Source organism: Vanessa cardui, chromosome 9 (genome assembly GCF_905220365.1).
Source record: "Vanessa cardui chromosome 9, ilVanCard2.1, whole genome shotgun sequence".
In the NCBI taxonomy this organism is placed as follows: Eukaryota; Metazoa; Arthropoda; class Insecta; order Lepidoptera; family Nymphalidae; genus Vanessa; species Vanessa cardui.
The window spans coordinates 11,970,959-11,991,141 of NC_061131.1; the positions used below are offsets into that span (position 1 = coordinate 11,970,959).

Genomic DNA, 20,183 nt, shown 5'->3' on the forward strand with positions numbered 1-20,183 from the left:
TTTTAATGAAAAGCTTTGTCAAAATTGTTTGTGAGCTATTAATAGTATTGCTGTATTATTTGTTCGGTCGGTTTTCATCGAATATGAATTAACTTGCTTGGTGGTAGGACTTTGTGAAAAATCATCTGAGTAGGTACCACCGACTTCATCATCACCATGATGTATTTACTAGCAAGAAGCAATAATTAATATTATTGTGTTCCGGTTAGTAACTTTTTCCGCTCTCTAAAATTAATTTCTTGTTAAATTGTAATAATTAAGTAAATTGCAATCAAGAATCTTCTTTAATTTACTGCACATCTACGACTGGAGCTCTTCAAAATGGGATCATAACTGATTTTATATGTGCAGCTATCAACTCATAATAATTAGGAGAAGAATCGGCTCACGCTATTAATATATAAAGATAGCTTATGGATCATAATAGGAAATCTGTGATACAAACACGAGCATGTACTAAATACAAGGATTAAGAACAATGGAAGTATTGAAGAACGGAATTCCTCTGATAATACCGTCTTTTATTCTCATTTAAACAAAAGATTAACGAGAAAAGTGAATTCTCAAGAGACATTTAGTCGCCGCTTTTTGTCTACTTTTACCACAATTTGTTACGATTAAAACCTTTTTTGTATCTTACCTTCAAATCAACTTCAGAAACAATCGAATGTTTTTCATAAAACCTTTTTTATTTTTATTCTCTTTTGTGATTCGATTCTTATTCGATATTTGTTTTGAACTTATCGTTATTTAGCCGACGTTTTATTTGCCATCGTTTTGGAATACCGTCCAAGTGTTTTAAAGGAGGCAGATATTTTTTTGTAACTTTTTAGTTACAAAGAAGTAGTTATTAATTATTTGAACGTAAAAGTTACCTTTAAACAAATGGATTAATTTTAATAACACATAACCATAATGCGGGCATTTCTAGTACTGTAAAGCTACTTCAAATATTTACATACATACACACGTAATCCGCTAAAGGTTAGCGCGTTCAACGATGCAAACTAGCGAAGCCTTACATTATAAATCTTGATGTCCCCTGACCGATAGCTGTCATCGACGGTAAATTTGCCAGAAGCAAAATCTGCTGTCAGATAATACAAATGTATTAAGTATTCCAATGGATTGCCAATCCGACTCATAAGTACTACGTTATACAACAACAACAACAACAACAACAACAACAACAGCCTGTAAGTTTGCCACTGCTGCGCCTTAGCCTTCTCTCCATTTGAGGAGAAGGTTTGGAACATATCCAATAAGTTCCAATGCGGGTTAGTGGAATACACATGTGGCAGAATTTCTATGAAATAAGACTCCATGCAGGTGTCCTCACGATGTTTTCTTTCGCCGCCGAGCACGAGATGAATTATATACACAAATTGAGTACATGAATAAGTAGCGCTAGCCTAGGTTTGATTGCAATCATCGATTAAGATACACGCGTTCTAACCACTGGGTCATCTCGGCTTTTGTTGCTATCATACAACGTTATATATATATATAGATATCTAAGTGAGGTATGTAAAGTGATTATATTCTGTTGCAGCGGCGTCGTATCGCGGTTGCGGTGAAAATGAGGAGCCTGACCACTACGCAGCGAGGATCGCGTTCACGGGCAACTCACGCGTCCTTGGCCCTGTTTGCATCGTCGCGGGAGCCCTTATGACAATAGCCGGTGAGTTCATGTTTGCATAACCTTAACTTCGAGTATGAATTAACGCGATATTTCTACCCTTTGTGTACTTTGTACATGGACTTGTAATTCAGATGCTATTAACACGATTGTTTACGATTAATATACTTAGAAGTTTTGACGTAGCGACTTAGAACTGTGTTATTTTTGTTTAAATTTTATATAAGTACTGTTCATTATCTTTCACATATATGTGATTGATAGACTTATAGGGTGTTTAAGCATTAGTACTTTTAAACCATAATCTCTTTATGATTTGTTAATAATGATATACATACATATTAAATTAAAACAAATATTTCAAATTAATGACTATCTGTACACTTATACATACTACTTTATCTTTTCTGCTGAAGTTTTATATTTCCTTGCTGTTGTAGTAAATGTTTAATGTTTGTAGTAAAACTGTAATAAATCTGCATGTACTTATATAAAATTGTCCAATTCGTTTTGTCTTATAATCATTTATAGATCCATTAAGAGAAATATTGAATTTATTACTAAAGGTATTAATTTCGGGATATTTACCATGTTTTTTATTCGTAGATAATGTCGAAATATCGAGCTCCACCGAACAAAAATAAAAAACATGGTAAATATCCCGAAATTAATTCTAATAAAAATAACCATGTTAATTTAAATTCTTATATCGAATTTAGTACTTATATTTATGTAACATTGGATAACTACAATTTTCATCACCACCTATCGGAATAAATTTTGTGATTTTTGGCACCAAACCAATCATGTCTGCCGTGATTGTAATTATGATCACGGTGATATAAATATGTAATGATGATATGATATAAATATGTAATTTATTATTAACTTTACTTCAGCGCCCTCTATCGCATCCTAGCTGAACTAAAATACTGTAATAAAATACCTACTGTTCAGAATTAAAGGACGCGGTAGCCGAGGTTACCATTTGAGCAAGCAGGAAGATCACCACTTCGTAATATTACTTATGAAAATATTGTAAATTGTTTGAATGTATTTAGAATCGATATCAGATCAAATTGCAACCAGAACAGAATTTTGGAAACATGGTTGTGTGTGAATTTAGATAACTAACTACCTACTGACTTTAGTATAAACTAAATATTATTTTTCAAACTTACAGCTGATTGAAGGGAAAATGTAGACAGACTCATTCAAACACTACGGATGATATATGTATTAAATACTCATTGTATATTCGTAATGTTTTATACGTCGCAGTATTGATAAAAGATATTTCAGGTGAATTATGCAAATTGATATCACGAAGTCTGCAACTCGAGCTCAGTTACGAACCAAAACAGACACACAAATAACAACAAATAACGTATTGTATACGACATTCTAAGCCGAAGTACCTTGACTTTCATTCAGATTACTGAAACGTACCGTATATTCAAACAGCGTAGAGTCACTGTATTGTTTCATAGAGGCTTGTTTCTCTGCGACATTGAAAAATCATCTTAGTCATCATTAGTACCTATGTTTCGTGAACCTTTTGTTTTTAGAGGAAATAAAATGTTTGTAATAAAGTCTTACACAAAGCGTAGTCTTAAAATATTTGGTTAGATGAAAATTATACAAAATAGAAAACTCGAATTATGTATAATTAATATATATTATAATCATATCCTTTTTTTGGTAAAGTGACCTAGTATCGCTATGTTATAATAAAACATTGCTTAGTTTGACACTACCCTAAGACACCAGCTTACTAATTGAGGGCCAGGGTTCCAATTAATTTTGTGAGGCAGAGTTTTACAAAAATATTTTTTTATTCTTAAACTATCGACCCGCCGTAGCTTCGCACGACTGCCATACTGATATTAAATACACTACAGAATTTGTTTATTTACGACATTATCAGATTTTCTTTACTATATTGTCCATATATTATATATACAAAAAACTTCGTCTCGAATCACTCTATCTATTAAAAAAACCGCAGCAATATCCATTGCGTAGATTTTAAGATTTAAGCATACAGGGATAAAGGGACAGAGAAAACGACTTTGTTTTACACTATGTAATGATGTTTTGATGACGCTCTTTTTCAAGCGACTTCAAAAAAAGGAGTGTTCTCAATTCGACCGGTATATCGCCTAATAAATAAACAATTGAACGGTAAAATTGTGCGCAAACTAGTTTGTGTGTTTTTTTAAATGACATATGGACTTCTCTAAATACATATATGTCTACGCTTCGGCTTCGCTTGCGTTTAAGGGGTTTAATTGTCAAGTGTTAGTTTATTTAGACAAAAACAGTAACCTATGTCCTTACGGGTCCTAGGAGTCAGTCAAATTCGGTTCATTGGTTTGTTACAGATAGACAGAGTAACTTTCATATTTATAACAGTAGTACAGAAGTATAGACTTTACACTCACTTGTCTTAATATTATGTTGCACAGAAACGTCCCCCGATATGTCAGATAATTTAACAGATCAGTCGTTTTCATAAATTATTTCGCAAAAATTACGTTGAAATTGCTCTACAAGAGAGTTACTTAAGGCGGCTTAATAACATGACAAATAAGCTTGTATCTTTATATAAATGTTATAAACAAAACACGGGCCCTAATTAGACCCTCGTGTATTCAGAGCATGACGCTAAATATCTTCTAATTTCGCTCACTGCTTTATCCGTGTGGTTTTAACAAAGACTGTTTATTTATTTTGCTTGTTATTTCGTCCTTTATGGACTTAATAGCGACCTTATTTTAATTCATTTGTTTAAAAGGCGATGTAATATTGTAATGTAATGAGGAACAAGAATATACAAATTTCACTTGTATTTTAAGACGTTTAAACAATAATCGCTTAACGTGAAATTTAAGTAAATCTGTGCACTAATACAGTTGTGACAGAAGTTAATAGTAATAACTCACTTCTTATTTCGATTGTGAGATATTGAAAATCGACTGATGGTGATGACGTTACATTATTAATATTATATATTACACATCACTTAATTTCACATAACGTGAGTTTCGATTGTGTTTTTTTACCAAATAACACAAAAATTTAATTTTTCATAAATAGTTTATGTGGTCAATAAATTTATAATGTGAAATATCTATTTTCGACGCAAGAATTATAAACCGCATGGAATGGTAGCAAGAACACTACCATTTCCCCGTTGAATCGCAATCCTCCGAGCAAAAAATGAACCAGCCTTCCTGTCGCCAGTCGAGGCAATAAGGCGAGGTCATAGTTCCAAGTGTTTGAACAGCAAATGGAACAAAAACAAAATTTAGCACACACACGAATACTTATGCTGTTTGCTGTCTTCAATTTTTTCTTGGTGACTTTGGCTCTTGATATTGTTTATCTGATGATGTGAGGCGTCGCTGCATATCCCATACATGTCCTTGTTTCCAGGGAACCAATGTTAGTCCATCAGAACTCTTGCCATTCCACGAGGCTCAATAAGAGCAGGAAAGTCGATGGTAACAAGAGCTCTATTTATTGTATCATTACGAGAATAGTAACAAAAACGCTTCTTTGAACTCCCTGTACAAGAGAGATCAAGGCATCATCAAATCACAGAGGTGTCCCCAGTCAGAAACCAATTGATTTACGGAATCAGTCACAGCCTAAAAAGGTTGTAAGATTTTTAGAGGGTATACAACCAGTGACGTGACTCTGGTTGATTTATTTTCGACTGTACAATATTGTTTTATTGATTTATTAGTGAAGTACGTCATTGGATATAAAGTTTATTTTGGAATACGCGTCGTAAAACGATCGAAATAGAATTTACTAAGCTATAATTATTATATTAGACGACTAAATAAAGAAGACGGTTCACGATTCGGATTTATTATTTATAGAGTAATTATTTAATTTTTCAAATGTCTGCCTATGAATTAATATAGACATTCTTTTCTAAATTTAAAATAATAATAGGTATCTGTTTATTTTTAACAATAATTATGGTCCAGAAAAAATGACTAAAAATATACATAACAGTGGACCCTTTGGAACAGTGAGGGCGTATCTATTTATAGGTTTATAATGACGTAGAGTGAATACGTCATTAAATTAATTTTATTGTAGTAATACCCACTTGAATCTATTAAGATAACTTTTAACAGAAATGAAAGAATTTGAAAAAGTAGTCTTGCATTTAGATATAATCTGAGAGTCAAACATTTCGTAACTACATATTACCGACACGACAAAAATGTCGTGACGTCTCAATTTAAAACGTTTAAAAAGCGAGATGTAATTGTCATTCACGAACATCTAAGTAGATATCACGTTTTATAATTGTGTTTGAATATTTTTAAAGAAATTGCTAACGATTTCTTACGAGTCTTACCTATAATGTCTAAGATTTAATTGTAAAATACTTGAATGCACTGTATAACTTGATTTGAATACATACCAACGTCACAATGTTATTTAAATAAAAGATTACTACTAAAGACTAGCTATAGCTCGTAATTAATTTTCTTATAAAACGGATTATGAAAAGACTAACTCTAGAACTTGTTTAAATCTATTATTATAAATGCGAAAGTAACTCTATCTGTTTGTCACGGCCGAAATACTCAATCAAATTTGATGAAACTTGGTACGGAGCAAGTTTGCACCCCTGATAATGAACTCTTAAAACACGAACAGAAGTTGATAACTAGTAGTTCATAAAGTATATCATGTTCTGCTCAAGATCTGTTTTCTCTCAAACTTTTAATAGTCGTTGGTATAATACCTTTACCAAATATATTTTATGTCTGAATTGGTTCCATATTTTTTTATTATATGTCTATAGAAGTAAAGATTACAAATGGAGTCAGTATAGATATCATCTCTGACTTATACGCCCAAGCGTGCAGTATAAAGGAATGTTTCAATTTGTACCCCGGTTTAGAGATCAAAATGGTATCACTGGTATGACCGAACCTCTCCAGCTGATACCATTTTTATCTCTATATAAAATATAGCTTATAAGTTAGAGACGATGTCTGGGTATATCTGGAATATCCAGATATTCCAGAGAAATAATAAATTTTAGTCATACCTTCCCAGACAGTTTTGTCTGGGAAGGTATGACTAAAATTTATTTTACCGCTCAACAGCAATAAGTATTGCTGTGATTCAGTATATAACTGATACCTGAGCCAGTATAATTACAAGCACAATGGACATATCACAATGTGTATAGAAGACTTTATATATCCTTTGCTAATTTCTATTAGCGTAGCAAATATCATAACGTTATAATAAAATAGTTCAATCTCTAATGGGTAAATGTCTTTCTCAGGAATTGTTTTATGTATGCTGATGCGAGCCGCTCAACGCCGACAGCGAAGACTGGCTTTCCATTGTCCCATACACGGGGACTTCTACCCCCTTAGTCCACAGAATAGCAGAAAATACTCACGTAAGTAAAATACAATAGTATATTGTAATAATGAGCAAGTGCCTCTTCTTTTATTTTGATTTATCCGAGTATACTATTTGTTTTACCAAGCTATATCTGAGGTTGATAATGACTTGACGACTAAGAATTTATTTCGCCATTTATGAAGATATACTGATCGCATAAATCACCATTAATTCATAGATTTGTATGCATCTCGATTAAAAATATATCAAGTACTGAAAATTTAAAAGATGGCTCCTGTCTTCGACTATACTCTTCCATTAATCTTTATAATACAGGATTACAAAAATGATAAAATCCTTTTAATTATAATATAATTTTAAAGTTTTTTGATGGTCTATTACAGGTAGTCCTAGTGGCCTATACCGTTGGTTGCGCGGTTGGCTGGGTATGGTAGAGGAAGGAGAGGCGCCTCGCTGCCCGCGCTCTACGGAGCCCGCCTCGCCAGCTCGGGCTGACGCGCCGTGCCCGCCTCCATTACCTTTCTTAGTACCTAGTGATTCAGTTGTGTGAGTATTGACTAAGTAATTTTTATTAAATTTTAGAAAACATTTATTTTTAAATTTATTGTTACTTTTGCGATAAAAACATAGTTATGACTTTGTTTTGTTATGATATTATTAACTGTAATTTGTATTTTTTATTTTAGTACAATTTTAAAAGTCATAAAATATCTATTAATGACGTAACAAGATAATACATAATATATACTCTATGAAAAGGAATTAATGAAACTCTTAATTTAATTAAAACACTATTTAATCAATTCACTCCTTTTTGCTTTTTCAATTTATATTATAGTAAGTCTGTGTACGTACAAATATGCTTTTAGTGAAATTTCATTATATTAATACGGTTTGCATTTTTTATTACAGAGGAATGGCGTCAGTGCTCGGAGCGCCATTAAGTCCAGAGCAAACATTTGGTTCTATCAAATCGCTCGCCATTTCGAGGGAGGTCGCCAGTTTTCCATTGTCACGATCCCCTACTCCACCTCCGTTAAGGTATGTACACCAACAAATATTTTGATACTAAATATGAAGCAAGCATTGATTTCATATTTACATTCAATTCAATTCGAAAATATTAATTTTTACATTTAATAATGAATCTAAAGATCATCTTTAGATTAAGCGCCGCTTTAATTAACATAGTTTTGTAAAAAATGTTTTTAAAAGCCTACCTGAATAAATATATTTTGATTTTAATTTTATGAATAGATAATGAATATAACATATCATTTTAGACTTCTACCTATAATGTTATATCGATCCAAAGTCCAAGTATGTTGTTTATTTATATGAAGAGAGCCTTTGAAAGAGATTAAAGATAATACATATTATTCACCAATTACGCAAACAATATAACGTATTTTTATTATAATTCTAATAAAGAAAAAAATCTTATTGATATATTATTATGAAGCCTATTAAAGTTACGTTTCGATTATATGCATTCGAATGCAACATCCCGTGAATAAATATCTATGTAAATATTGATTGAAGATTATTTGTGGATTTCTAGGCGTGGGAGTTAGCCGAATTGCTTTCCTAATAAATCTCTGTCGTATTATGTAACATTAAAATACAGTTACAATACCAAATAGCATATCAACATACGTTTTATTACATTGAAAAGAATAACATCACATATTATTATACATAGATGTAATGTAAAAGAATTTTATGTAATTAGTATTTTATTTTTGTATGTCAGACTAGTGGACGAGCATATGGGCCACCTGATGGTAAGTGGTCACCACCGCTCATAGACAATGACGCTGTAAGAAATATTAGTCATTTCTTACATCGCCAATGCGCCACCAACCTTGGGAACTAAGGTTCCTTATGCCTATAGTTAAACTGGCTCACTCACTCTTCAAACCAGAACACAAAAATACTGAGTACTGCTGATTAGCAGTAGAATGTCTGATGCGTGGGTCGTACCTACCCAGACTGGCTTGCACCAAGCATAACCACCACTTAAAGTAATGATAATCGTATTTATACATATGTGATTTGTTTTTACTGAGTATTGATTTTGTAATTTCAGTTATCCAACCTTCAAAGACGAGTCGAAAACCATCGAGAGTATCCCGAATGCTGTGCCCCATTCGGACTTTGATTGCGGGACAACGAACTGCAACTATCGTGTAGAATGTAAGCTAACGACCACAGACGAAATATGTCACAGTGCTCCAAACAAGAGTATACACACAGATAACAAATACACAGACAAACAAAGACCAGCAACAGTGTGCATCGTGATGCCGGACGGGAAAGGTTAAATGACATTTAATATAATAATAAACAGTGTTCAAATTTGTAATGGCTGTTCGTTTTGGCAACTGATTGATTGCTCGTACTTTTTTAAAGGTGTAGCATATATTTAATGTGTGTAGGTGACGTTTGGTTGTAAAGGTAGAAAAGTCGTAAGAGACCATTCCATGTGAGGTACGGATGGTTTATTTTTTTAATCTGTAATGTGGCTATAACAATTTTCGATTCTGCTCAATCACATTGGTCTTCCGCTATCGCTTATTCTGTATTTTTAATATTCAGTGTTGCAGTGTTTTGTTTTTATTCGGTGAACTCTTTGCACGATCAACGTAGGAATACGTCATTGCCAACGCATTTATTTCTGAAGATTTGATTTCTTCGATCTTAGCAATAAAGTTTAACACAATTTATAATCACAATGATTTGCTGCACATAAATTTTCATTCACCAATATTGTAACTCTTTTTAAAAATATTTTTAAGTCAATGAATAGATTAATTGCTAACTTAAAGTAAAATCGAAACTACCCACTGTTTGCAATACTCATCGTAGGCTATGAAAAAACACTCGAGTGTTTTTATTGTTCTTTTTTTAAATTTCATGTTAAACAAATATCCAATACTAAAGTACTAAAACACGCCTGGTTTTCGCTAATGTGATTGAAAACATTAATTTGTGAGGCAGGTAAGAATCTGCGATTAAAAAAATGTTTTCGCACTTATTTTCATCAAACTGACAGTCTAGTCTATAGCACCTAATTTATTGTAATAGTAACATTACCGATGTTTTGTCTATTAAATAAAGGTCACGTACGATTTTTGGCTCAGTAGAATAATGTTGTTCCTAATTTGAAAATAAATAATTTAGTACATTTGTTCTTTTATTTAAACGTATATAAATTAAATTTAATAAAGTCTTGTCAAGGGTCCAATTTCCTGTTATTTGTATGTATTTACATAAATATTAATTGCAGTAGGTATTTTTACGTGTTGTATTATTATTAATTAATGTCAAATATTCTCGAGGCATATGATCGATGTTGGTCACGAATTACTTATAAATGATTGCTCAGATATATTTTTATTAGGTACAGAAGCAATTTGTGCAAATAAATGTTCATAATTATTTTTACTCGATCTAAAAGCGGGAAATTGGGTCTAAGTGGCAACACTTGTTTTAGAATATAGATAACATAATATAAATGTCCTATTGTAAGAATAGTTACATGTAAACAGGTATCTTAGTTTTAGACCCGAATTGTGATATTTTCGTTTATTTTATCATTGTTGTTAACTTTAAAAAGAACTATGTCTTATTCATTATCTATAGTCTATAAATTGTTTTATTTGACGAAAGTGTAATAAGTAATTCTCGTATAATTTGGGGAAGGAGCCAAAAATGTTGCCAAAAAGCATACTTCACGTCCACAATTAAATTTTTGTATCGTTTTATTCAATAAATATGTGCTCACAAAAGACAAGTGTTGAGATGTGTAGACAATGTAGATCACTCGTAATTATAGATAAATTTAGGCTAGATATATTATAAACAGTTTTGTTTCGTGATGATGGCATTTATTGGCCGTGTTATATTGAATATGTGTAATGTAATTTTTTATAATTCATAGATAAGTGCCACGCCTAAGTAATATATTATATACATAATTAATTAAGCTTATTTAATATTGTTATAGCATTAAGGATGAAGTGAAAATACAAATTTGATTTTAAATTAAGTGTATAATTTGTCATACCCTATATTATCTTACATATGTTGCCGATCTGCCGTGGTGTATCTATAATGCCATTATTTACCTAAGCTCAATTATGGGCTATGAGCAAAAAACGCAGTAAAATATAAAAAGTATGTAACTTGTCGATAATAATACCATAAAATTATTTACAAAAGTAATCAAGATATGAAAAAATGGCAAATATGTGACGATAGATATTTTTTTCTTTTTACTATGGGATCAAAAGTTGGTCGATCAGATTTTAGGTAACGGCATTTTAGTTATATCTCGGCAGCGATATGGTCTTCAAATATGGACGCCCCAGATTGGATTCTTCAATTTAAAGACTAAGCTGATTGCTGCGATGGTGTCTAAAATATCAAACAACACAAAACAGCAAGTAACGAGACACGGTAGCCCATACGGATTACATTCGTGTTTAAAACGTGCGTGAACACTCTTTGACATTAATGGCTTAGAATACAATAAGTATGAAATATAATAATAATATGTAGTTTATAATTATGTATATATATATTGACATATATTTTTTGTTTCTCCGATGTACTCCATAATCGTTGTGTAATATGTGACTAAAATTCTTCAAGAATTAAATCAAATCAAAAATCACTTGTTTCTGGTCTGATCTCTGATCCAGAGTTAATATTTTTAATGACCCCAACGAGCTAATTCTTTAACAGGTAAAGTATTAATAGGAATAAATATGTTATAAATTTTTACTCAATTTATTGCATTAAAAATGATGACAGAACACAAACACTTATAGATGTAGCATCACTACTAGTACTACACATATTAGATGTAGCATCCGAAAATGCAATAAAATGGAAATAAAATCGATTATTGCCGATTTACACAACCAATAGAAATAGCTTTCTATCGCGCCATTCGAAACTATTCGTCGCTATAGATTCCCGCGTCAGTTCAACCCGAGAACGCAAGTGCATGTAAATCGACGTGTCAAATTGAAGAATATATTACGTCATATAATATTACAAGCTATTACTATGCGTGAAGATCATATTCGCATAATAAATAAATATTGATAATTTGGGATAGCGTAGGTATTTAATTCGGATGAGATCGGTTTTGCAAATTTTGCCAATGCTACATCTAAGTTGTGTCGTACTATACCTACATTAAACCTAATAACTAGATATCGGATTATTTGCATATTTGCATATGCAAATGCATATAATACTATTTTTATAGTAGTTATTGCATATTTGGTTACTTTTTCATGAACAGTGCTTATTTACGTAATTACACATGTTAGGCGTGTAATATAATAAACCTCGGTCTTGGCGGAATAAAGAAAATTGACGCCCTTATCAACGGCACCGGACAAACTCTTCCTTAAGAGGTGTCTGCAGGAATGGCGCTAAATTTCAAGTTTTGTTCTATAACGGTAGTTTACGTCGAAAGGTCATTTTCAGAATATTAAGTGAAAAATGTTACAAGCTTGCTGTGGAAAGCCTGGAAAAATATATTATTGTTTATTTTTACAAAAATTATAATAAATAAGTTATATTTTTCTAGATATTGTAGGTCTTATAAATTATAATTAAGTATGAGTTATTATTTAAATAAATGTCAAAATCTTATTATAAATGGAAAAACCATTTATAATTATATATTGTGCATATTTCGCCATTTTAGTGCATATTTTGGTATATATAAGTTTGATAGTGCATATAATCCGATGTCTTTTTTTCTCGCTGGAATAACGCGTTACGCACTTCCCCCACGTGATGGAAAGTGCGGGGTTGTGTGGGACTCCCCGGTTCCCTGGACACCGAGTGGGGCCAAGGTTCACCGGATTTACCCACTAAAAAACCAGCGGTACCCTCTCCGTCTTTCGGCGTGCGCCACGGGATCGCTTACGCATGCTACCGTGACGCCCTGACGGTCGGCCCGCCTATGCGGGTCTCCAACACCTAGGGGTCATTCTCGGGGTACTGGGACGCCCCCTAGTCCCTGCGGCACCTATTAAGGCAGGAGGAGAAGATGCGCGTAGCGCCTTTTCCTCCTCCCCGGTTGTCTTCTACGGAGCGAATCAGCAGCGGCATTCTCTTCCCGTTCCCGCTCCGAGGCTTCCTACTGCGACATGACACTCTCGCAGAAGGAGAGCATCACCGACATATAATCCGATGTCTACGTAATAACATTATTATCCTAATTCGTTTTTTTTTTTCACGTCCTGATTAAAGAAATCTTTTACAGGAATTTTATGATAGCATTGGGCATAGTCGTGTCATAGTCGAACGGCAGCCACTGCTCAAGAATCCTAGAATCATGAAGAACAGCAACAGCTTTTACTGAATGGAAGAAACCTCCTTCTTTATATAAATATTCTGATTGTAAGTGTTCATCATCACCCATAGACAATGGCGCCGAGAGAAAACATTATAATTCCTTGCACCTCTAATGTGTTGCTAACTTATGGAACCAAGTTGTTATGCTTCTTGTGATTGTGTCACTGGCTCGCTGACCTTTCGAATCGACAAAGATATAAATTATTGCTGCATGGTTGTAAAATATATGATGGATGGTGACACCTACCTAGATTACAATCCAATCCAATCCATCAGCCCATTTCCGTCCACTGCTGGACATAGGCCTCTCCAATTGCACACCACTGAGATCATTCTTGGGCTACTTGCATCCAGCTCCTGCCAGCCGTCTTGCGTAAGTCGTCACACCACCGTGCCCGAGGACGTCCTACACTACGTTTGCCGAGAAGCGGTCTCCACTCTAGAACACGTTTTCCCCCAACGGTTATCGGTTCTGCGACAAATATGGCCAGCCCACTGCCACTTCAGCTTACTAATATGAAATCTGAAATCTACCAAGACTGACTTGCATAAATTTCTACCACCAAATAACCCTAAAGCGGGTATGTAATCTGGAAAAAAGGTAACTTATCGAGATAAAACAGGAAAAGCTGTATTACTGTAGTGAATGGAATAGAGAATAGTAATTCTCGTCAGTGTGAATTCGGGAATAAGATGGCATTGAAGTTGAGAGCGAAAAAATGGAACACGGTCAATTTTAAAAAGATTAGCATTAAGTCGATTGGCTGCACGAAGAAGCCGATCAAATGTATTAACAAGATTTTAATAATAAAATTTAATATTGTACAGTATACAATTATGAAGAATACGCGTCTAAAAAAAAGAATTATTTGAATGTTACTGGTAATATTTTTTGAGTATTTTGTCCGATGGTATTCCTCCTGTTTAGACTAATCAATACATAATGGGGTAAGAGAAACTGTCTCGCGTTGCAAAGGGCCTCGCGACTCACACAATTCGAAAAAGTATGGCACATCCACAAAATACTTCATTAGATCATGTAATGTAATGTAGTCAATGTAAAAAAAAAACAAGAGCCTCGCAAATGTATCTTGCCTACAGAAGTTTAGATCTTGAGCCACCACTAGCCTTAAGGATCTCAATTTTATGTCCTAGCCTGGAAGGCCAGTATCCACACGAATCAGAGTCTGTATCTGTATTTTAACATCACTAGTACTAACGTAGTACTTTAATCTAATAATAGATGGCGCTAGTTGACCTGTTATTTCTCTAATAAAACACATCTTTGTGATTAACTAAAAAAAACGGTGACACAAACATACTTCACGTCTGTTGTATCTGTTAGTGACCATAGTCTTATAAACAACCTTATATCACTATAGCTTTAACTAGGTCGCGCCGATATTCGTGAAGCTAAAAAAAGTGAGCACAATAAAATGGCTTAAGCGAATTTTCAGAGAAAGGTTGTGTGGGAAGTAAATATCACAAACACTTTTAAAAATCTGTTATATATTCAGACGTCTAGACACCAAGCTGGCAGCGTTTCATTTGTTCGTCCTTGAACTGAACTTTGAAATGAAGGCTTCATTATGCCACAAATCGCATAATAGTTTACAAAAATAACGTTTTACTTATATTTCTAGAACGTTTTTCTATAAATATAAGTATCAAGTTTAAGACTTAGATATATCAGTAAGCATTGAGATGTAACAAAGCAATTTATTGGATATAAACTTGCTGAGTTTTATCTTTAGCACACAAACCGTAACTTCACAAATTTACCGCTGAGAAGGGTGAATTAAAAAAACTAGCCAATGTCCTTCTCCGAGGCTCCAACTATTTTCATACGAAATATCACGAAAATCATTTCAGCAATAATTCGCTTGAAGGGTTAAGAGATAAAACAGGCCGAGTTACTTTTTCATTTATACCTTTATTAAATATATATTATAAATATATACACAATACACATTATAACATGTATTTATGAATGCTGTACTTTACAAATTGTTTTGCTGACAACAGGATGACAGGGAGTGCCGATTAGAAATAAAGCTATGTTCACATAGAGACATAGAAATTAAATGTCAGTGAATGATTCGAGCGTTAGGATCTTCCTTCATGAGTTGCTAGAAATGTATTCAAAATCCTAAATACACGGACCTCTTCTGTTATAGGCTTGGTAGAGCCGTCGGAGCGATCGGACCGCCTCATATTGGAATAAATCAGAGAATATTATTTCCTGAGTTTAATTTCAAACTCCGAGGATGGATAAAGATCGAAACCCTGACACTCGTGAGGTCATCTGGGTCAGGTTTTTAAAAACGGGCCCGGACATGCTGCTCCGTTCTAGATAAAAAACGAAAAGTATTGAAATAAAATTCAATTCATTCAATTATCAATATAAAACAAAAATAGAACACATGTACAAAGAATAAAACAAAGACTTTTTATCGCCTGAATGCTTGCACGGCCTTAATTGTGCATTTACATGTCGCCTTTTCCGGCTTTCCCGGCGTCCTGGCGCCATTTTTAAGTCGATACCACTTAGAGCTTATTGCGATCACTGTTGAAATTAGTTAGTGGGTCGTGATTGTGAACACCTGAAACAGTACCTTCTGCCGTTATTCTATTTCATATAAGAAATGTTGACTAGTGAAACTTCTCTTCTATTCAAAAATATATTTAAGATTTATCCCGCTCTCTAACAATAAAGATTGATTGCACCAATTTAGTAAATCGCAATTAAAAATCATCTTTCTCTTTCTTCTTTAATTTTCTGCACATCTATGCCTGGATTTCTTTAAATGAATTCCGATTTTCTGTGTATAGCTATTATCCTATAAATAGTGGGACATAAACTGGCTTTTTTTAAAGATATCAGACACAATTGTGAACACGGAAATCCAACTAAATATACAAATAAAACTAGTCTTATAATTGTTTCTGCTGTTGTCTACTATAACATTCACATTATATCCATATAATACCTTCCTCTTAAGATGCTCTGTTTATTGATGAAGACCGTATTAAAAACCGTTGTGTAGTTTAAAAGATCTTAGCGTACGACAGCGGTAAGCAACATTGTTTTGTTCTATGTAGGAGGCTGGAAACAAAGAAATCTCTTTGAGAATGTCACTTAGGACTTTTTTTAAATTAAAAATAGACAAATGGGCCACCCATACACATTGACACTGTTTATTATTTAGATGACATTTTGTAAAATTTACGGTACATTTAATACTTTCAATAAACAAATGTTTGGAATTGAGACAAAGATATTTATACTAATATTGATGTTCATGAACTGACCGATTACGGTCAAGGCGACCAATCACAGACATTCTTGACTGCCAACTCCCAAACTTCGAGCTACTAATAATTTAATAACAAAAAACTTGATAACTCTTAGCGGACTGAACTATAACGCTCAATAGAATGCATTCAACTTATTATCCTTTAATTTGTAAATTTAACTTGAGAGATTTTTAAGAATTTTGGAACCTGAAACTGATTTTTGGTTTTGAATTGATTTCATTATAAACTGATGACATGCGTTCGTAACGCTGCTCTCTACCTGGCCAATAAATTTTTTCCGCTCCCAAAAATTAATTATTTAAGTTAAATCGTAACAATCTATGAAATTCTAATCGAGAATCCTCTTCAATTTTCTGCACATCTACGGCTCTTTAAATTAGACCATATCTGATCAGTCCGATCTCCTAAGTACAGCTATCGTCCCATTATCGCTGGGAGAAAAATCGGCTTACGCTCTATATGTTTATTAGATTTTTATTGTTACTTAGTAGAAATTTCGTTTTCAACTGTTTCGAATACTCTGGAACCCTAACCTCGCACGAGTAACCGAGCGTCGGTTACTCGTGCGAGGTTTAATTTTTGGGAGCGGAAAAAATTTATTGGCCAGGTAGAGAGCAGCGTTACGAACGCATGTCATCAGTTTATAATGAAATCAATTCAAAACCAAAAATCAGTTTCAGGTTCCAAAATTCTTAAAAATCTCTCAAGTTAAATTTACAAATTAAAGGATAATAAGTTGAATGCATTCTATTGAGCGTTATAGTTCAGTCCGCTAAGAGTTATCAAGTTTTTTGTTATTAAATTATTAGTAGCTCGAAGTTTGGGAGTTGGCAGTCAAGAATGTCTGTGATTGGTCGCCTTGACCGTAATCGGTCAGTTCATGAACATCAATATTAGTATAAATATCTTTGTCTCAATTCCAAACATTTGTTTATTGAAAGTATTAAATGTACCGTAAATTTTACAAAATGTCATCTAAATAATAAACAGTGTCAATGTGTATGGGTGGCCCATTTGTCTATTTTTAATTTAAAAAAAGTCCTAAGTGACATTCTCAAAGAGATTTCTTTGTTTCCAGCCTCCTACATAGAACAAAACAATGTTGCTTACCGCTGTCGTACGCTAAGATCTTTTAAACTACACAACGGTTTTTAATACGGTCTTCATCAATAAACAGAGCATCTTAAGAGGAAGGTATTATATGGATATAATGTGAATGTTATAGTAGACAACAGCAGAAACAATTATAAGACTAGTTTTATTTGTATATTTAGTTGGATTTCCGTGTTCACAATTGTGTCTGATATCTTTAAAAAAAGCCAGTTTATGTCCCACTATTTATAGGATAATAGCTATACACAGAAAATCGGAATTCATTTAAAGAAATCCAGGCATAGATGTGCAGAAAATTAAAGAAGAAAGAGAAAGATGATTTTTAATTGCGATTTACTAAATTGGTGCAATCAATCTTTATTGTTAGAGAGCGGGATAAATCTTAAATATATTTTTGAATAAATCAGAGAATATTATTTCCTGAGTTTAATTTCAAACTCCGAGGATGGATAAAGATCGAAACCCTGACACTCGTGAGGTCATCTGGGTCAGGTTTTTAAAAACGGGCCCGGACATGCTGCTCCGTTCTAGATAAAAAACGAAAAGTATTGAAATAAAATTCAATTCATTCAATTATCAATATAAAACAAAAATAGAACACATGTACAAAGAATAAAACAAAGACTTTTTATCGCCTGAATGCTTGCACGGCCTTAATTGTGCATTTACATGTCGCCTTTTCCGGCTTTCCCGGCGTCCTGGCGCCATTTTTAAGTCGATACCACTTAGAGCTTATTGCGATCACTGTTGAAATTAGTTAGTGGGTCGTGATTGTGAACACCTGAAACAGTACCTTCTGCCGTTATTCTATTTCATATAAGAAATGTTGACTAGTGAAACTTCTCTTCTATTCAAAAATATATTTAAGATTTATCCCGCTCTCTAACAATAAAGATTGATTGCACCAATTTAGTAAATCGCAATTAAAAATCATCTTTCTCTTTCTTCTTTAATTTTCTGCACATCTATGCCTGGATTTCTTTAAATGAATTCCGATTTTCTGTGTATAGCTATTATCCTATAAATAGTGGGACATAAACTGGCTTTTTTTAAAGATATCAGACACAATTGTGAACACGGAAATCCAACTAAATATACAAATAAAACTAGTCTTATAATTGTTTCTGCTGTTGTCTACTATAACATTCACATTATATCCATATAATACCTTCCTCTTAAGATGCTCTGTTTATTGATGAAGACCGTATTAAAAACCGTTGTGTAGTTTAAAAGATCTTAGCGTACGACAGCGGTAAGCAACATTGTTTTGTTCTATGTAGGAGGCTGGAAACAAAGAAATCTCTTTGAGAATGTCACTTAGGACTTTTTTTAAATTAAAAATAGACAAATGGGCCACCCATACACATTGACACTGTTTATTATTTAGATGACATTTTGTAAAATTTACGGTACATTTAATACTTTCAATAAACAAATGTTTGGAATTGAGACAAAGATATTTATACTAATATTGATGTTCATGAACTGACCGATTACGGTCAAGGCGACCAATCACAGACATTCTTGACTGCCAACTCCCAAACTTCGAGCTACTAATAATTTAATAACAAAAAACTTGATAACTCTTAGCGGACTGAACTATAACGCTCAATAGAATGCATTCAACTTATTATCCTTTAATTTGTAAATTTAATTTGAGAGATTTTTAAGAATTTTGGAACCTGAAACTGATTTTTGGTTTTGAATTGATTTCATTATAAACTGATGACATGCGTTCGTAACGCTGCTCTCTACCTGGCCAATAAATTTTTTCCGCTCCCAAAAATTAATTATTTAAGTTAAATCGTAACAATCTATGAAATTCTAATCGAGAATCCTCTTCAATTTTCTGCACATCTACGGCTCTTTAAATTAGACCATATCTGATCAGTCCGATCTCCTAAGTACAGCTATCGTCCCATTATCGCTGGGAGAAAAATCGGCTTACGCTCTATATGTTTATTAGATTTTTATTGTTACTTAGTAGAAATTTCGTTTTCAACTGTTTCGAATACTCTGGAACCCTAACCTCGCACGAGTAACCGAGCGTCGGTTACTCGTGCGAGGTTAGGGTTTTGTAAAAAAAAACGAATATAATTTTCGTGCATTGATCTTTTAGCTAACATGAGGATCATTGCCTATTAGAAGACACCCCTTATCGCATTTTACGCGGTATTACGAGGGCTGTGAGCGCCGTTTCATCCATGGTACGACTTATCGACGAAGGTTACTATAACACCTCGACGACTTCACGGCTTTTTAGCTTACTGTATTGTACGACATCATAGTCTTAAAGAGATGATAGATGATAGTGTGT

General features: G+C 33.4%; 1 protein-coding gene across 2 annotated transcripts in view; it reads left to right on the plus strand.

Annotated features, from left to right (window-relative positions):
* The window catches only part of LOC124532305, a 113,739-nt gene extending 103,217 nt beyond the window's left edge, over nucleotides 1-10,522 (plus strand). For both annotated transcript variants that reach the window (XM_047107151.1, XM_047107152.1), the window contains exons 3-7: nucleotides 1,553-1,681; nucleotides 6,966-7,085; nucleotides 7,435-7,597; nucleotides 7,964-8,092; nucleotides 9,141-10,522. In XM_047107151.1, the coding sequence (XP_046963107.1) occupies nucleotides 1,553-1,681; nucleotides 6,966-7,085; nucleotides 7,435-7,597; nucleotides 7,964-8,092; nucleotides 9,141-9,375 (776 nt within the window). In that variant the 3' untranslated portion in view covers nucleotides 9,376-10,522. The remainder of the gene's footprint in view (nucleotides 1-1,552; nucleotides 1,682-6,965; nucleotides 7,086-7,434; nucleotides 7,598-7,963; nucleotides 8,093-9,140) is intronic.
* Nucleotides 10,523-20,183: the final 9,661 nt, after the last annotated feature.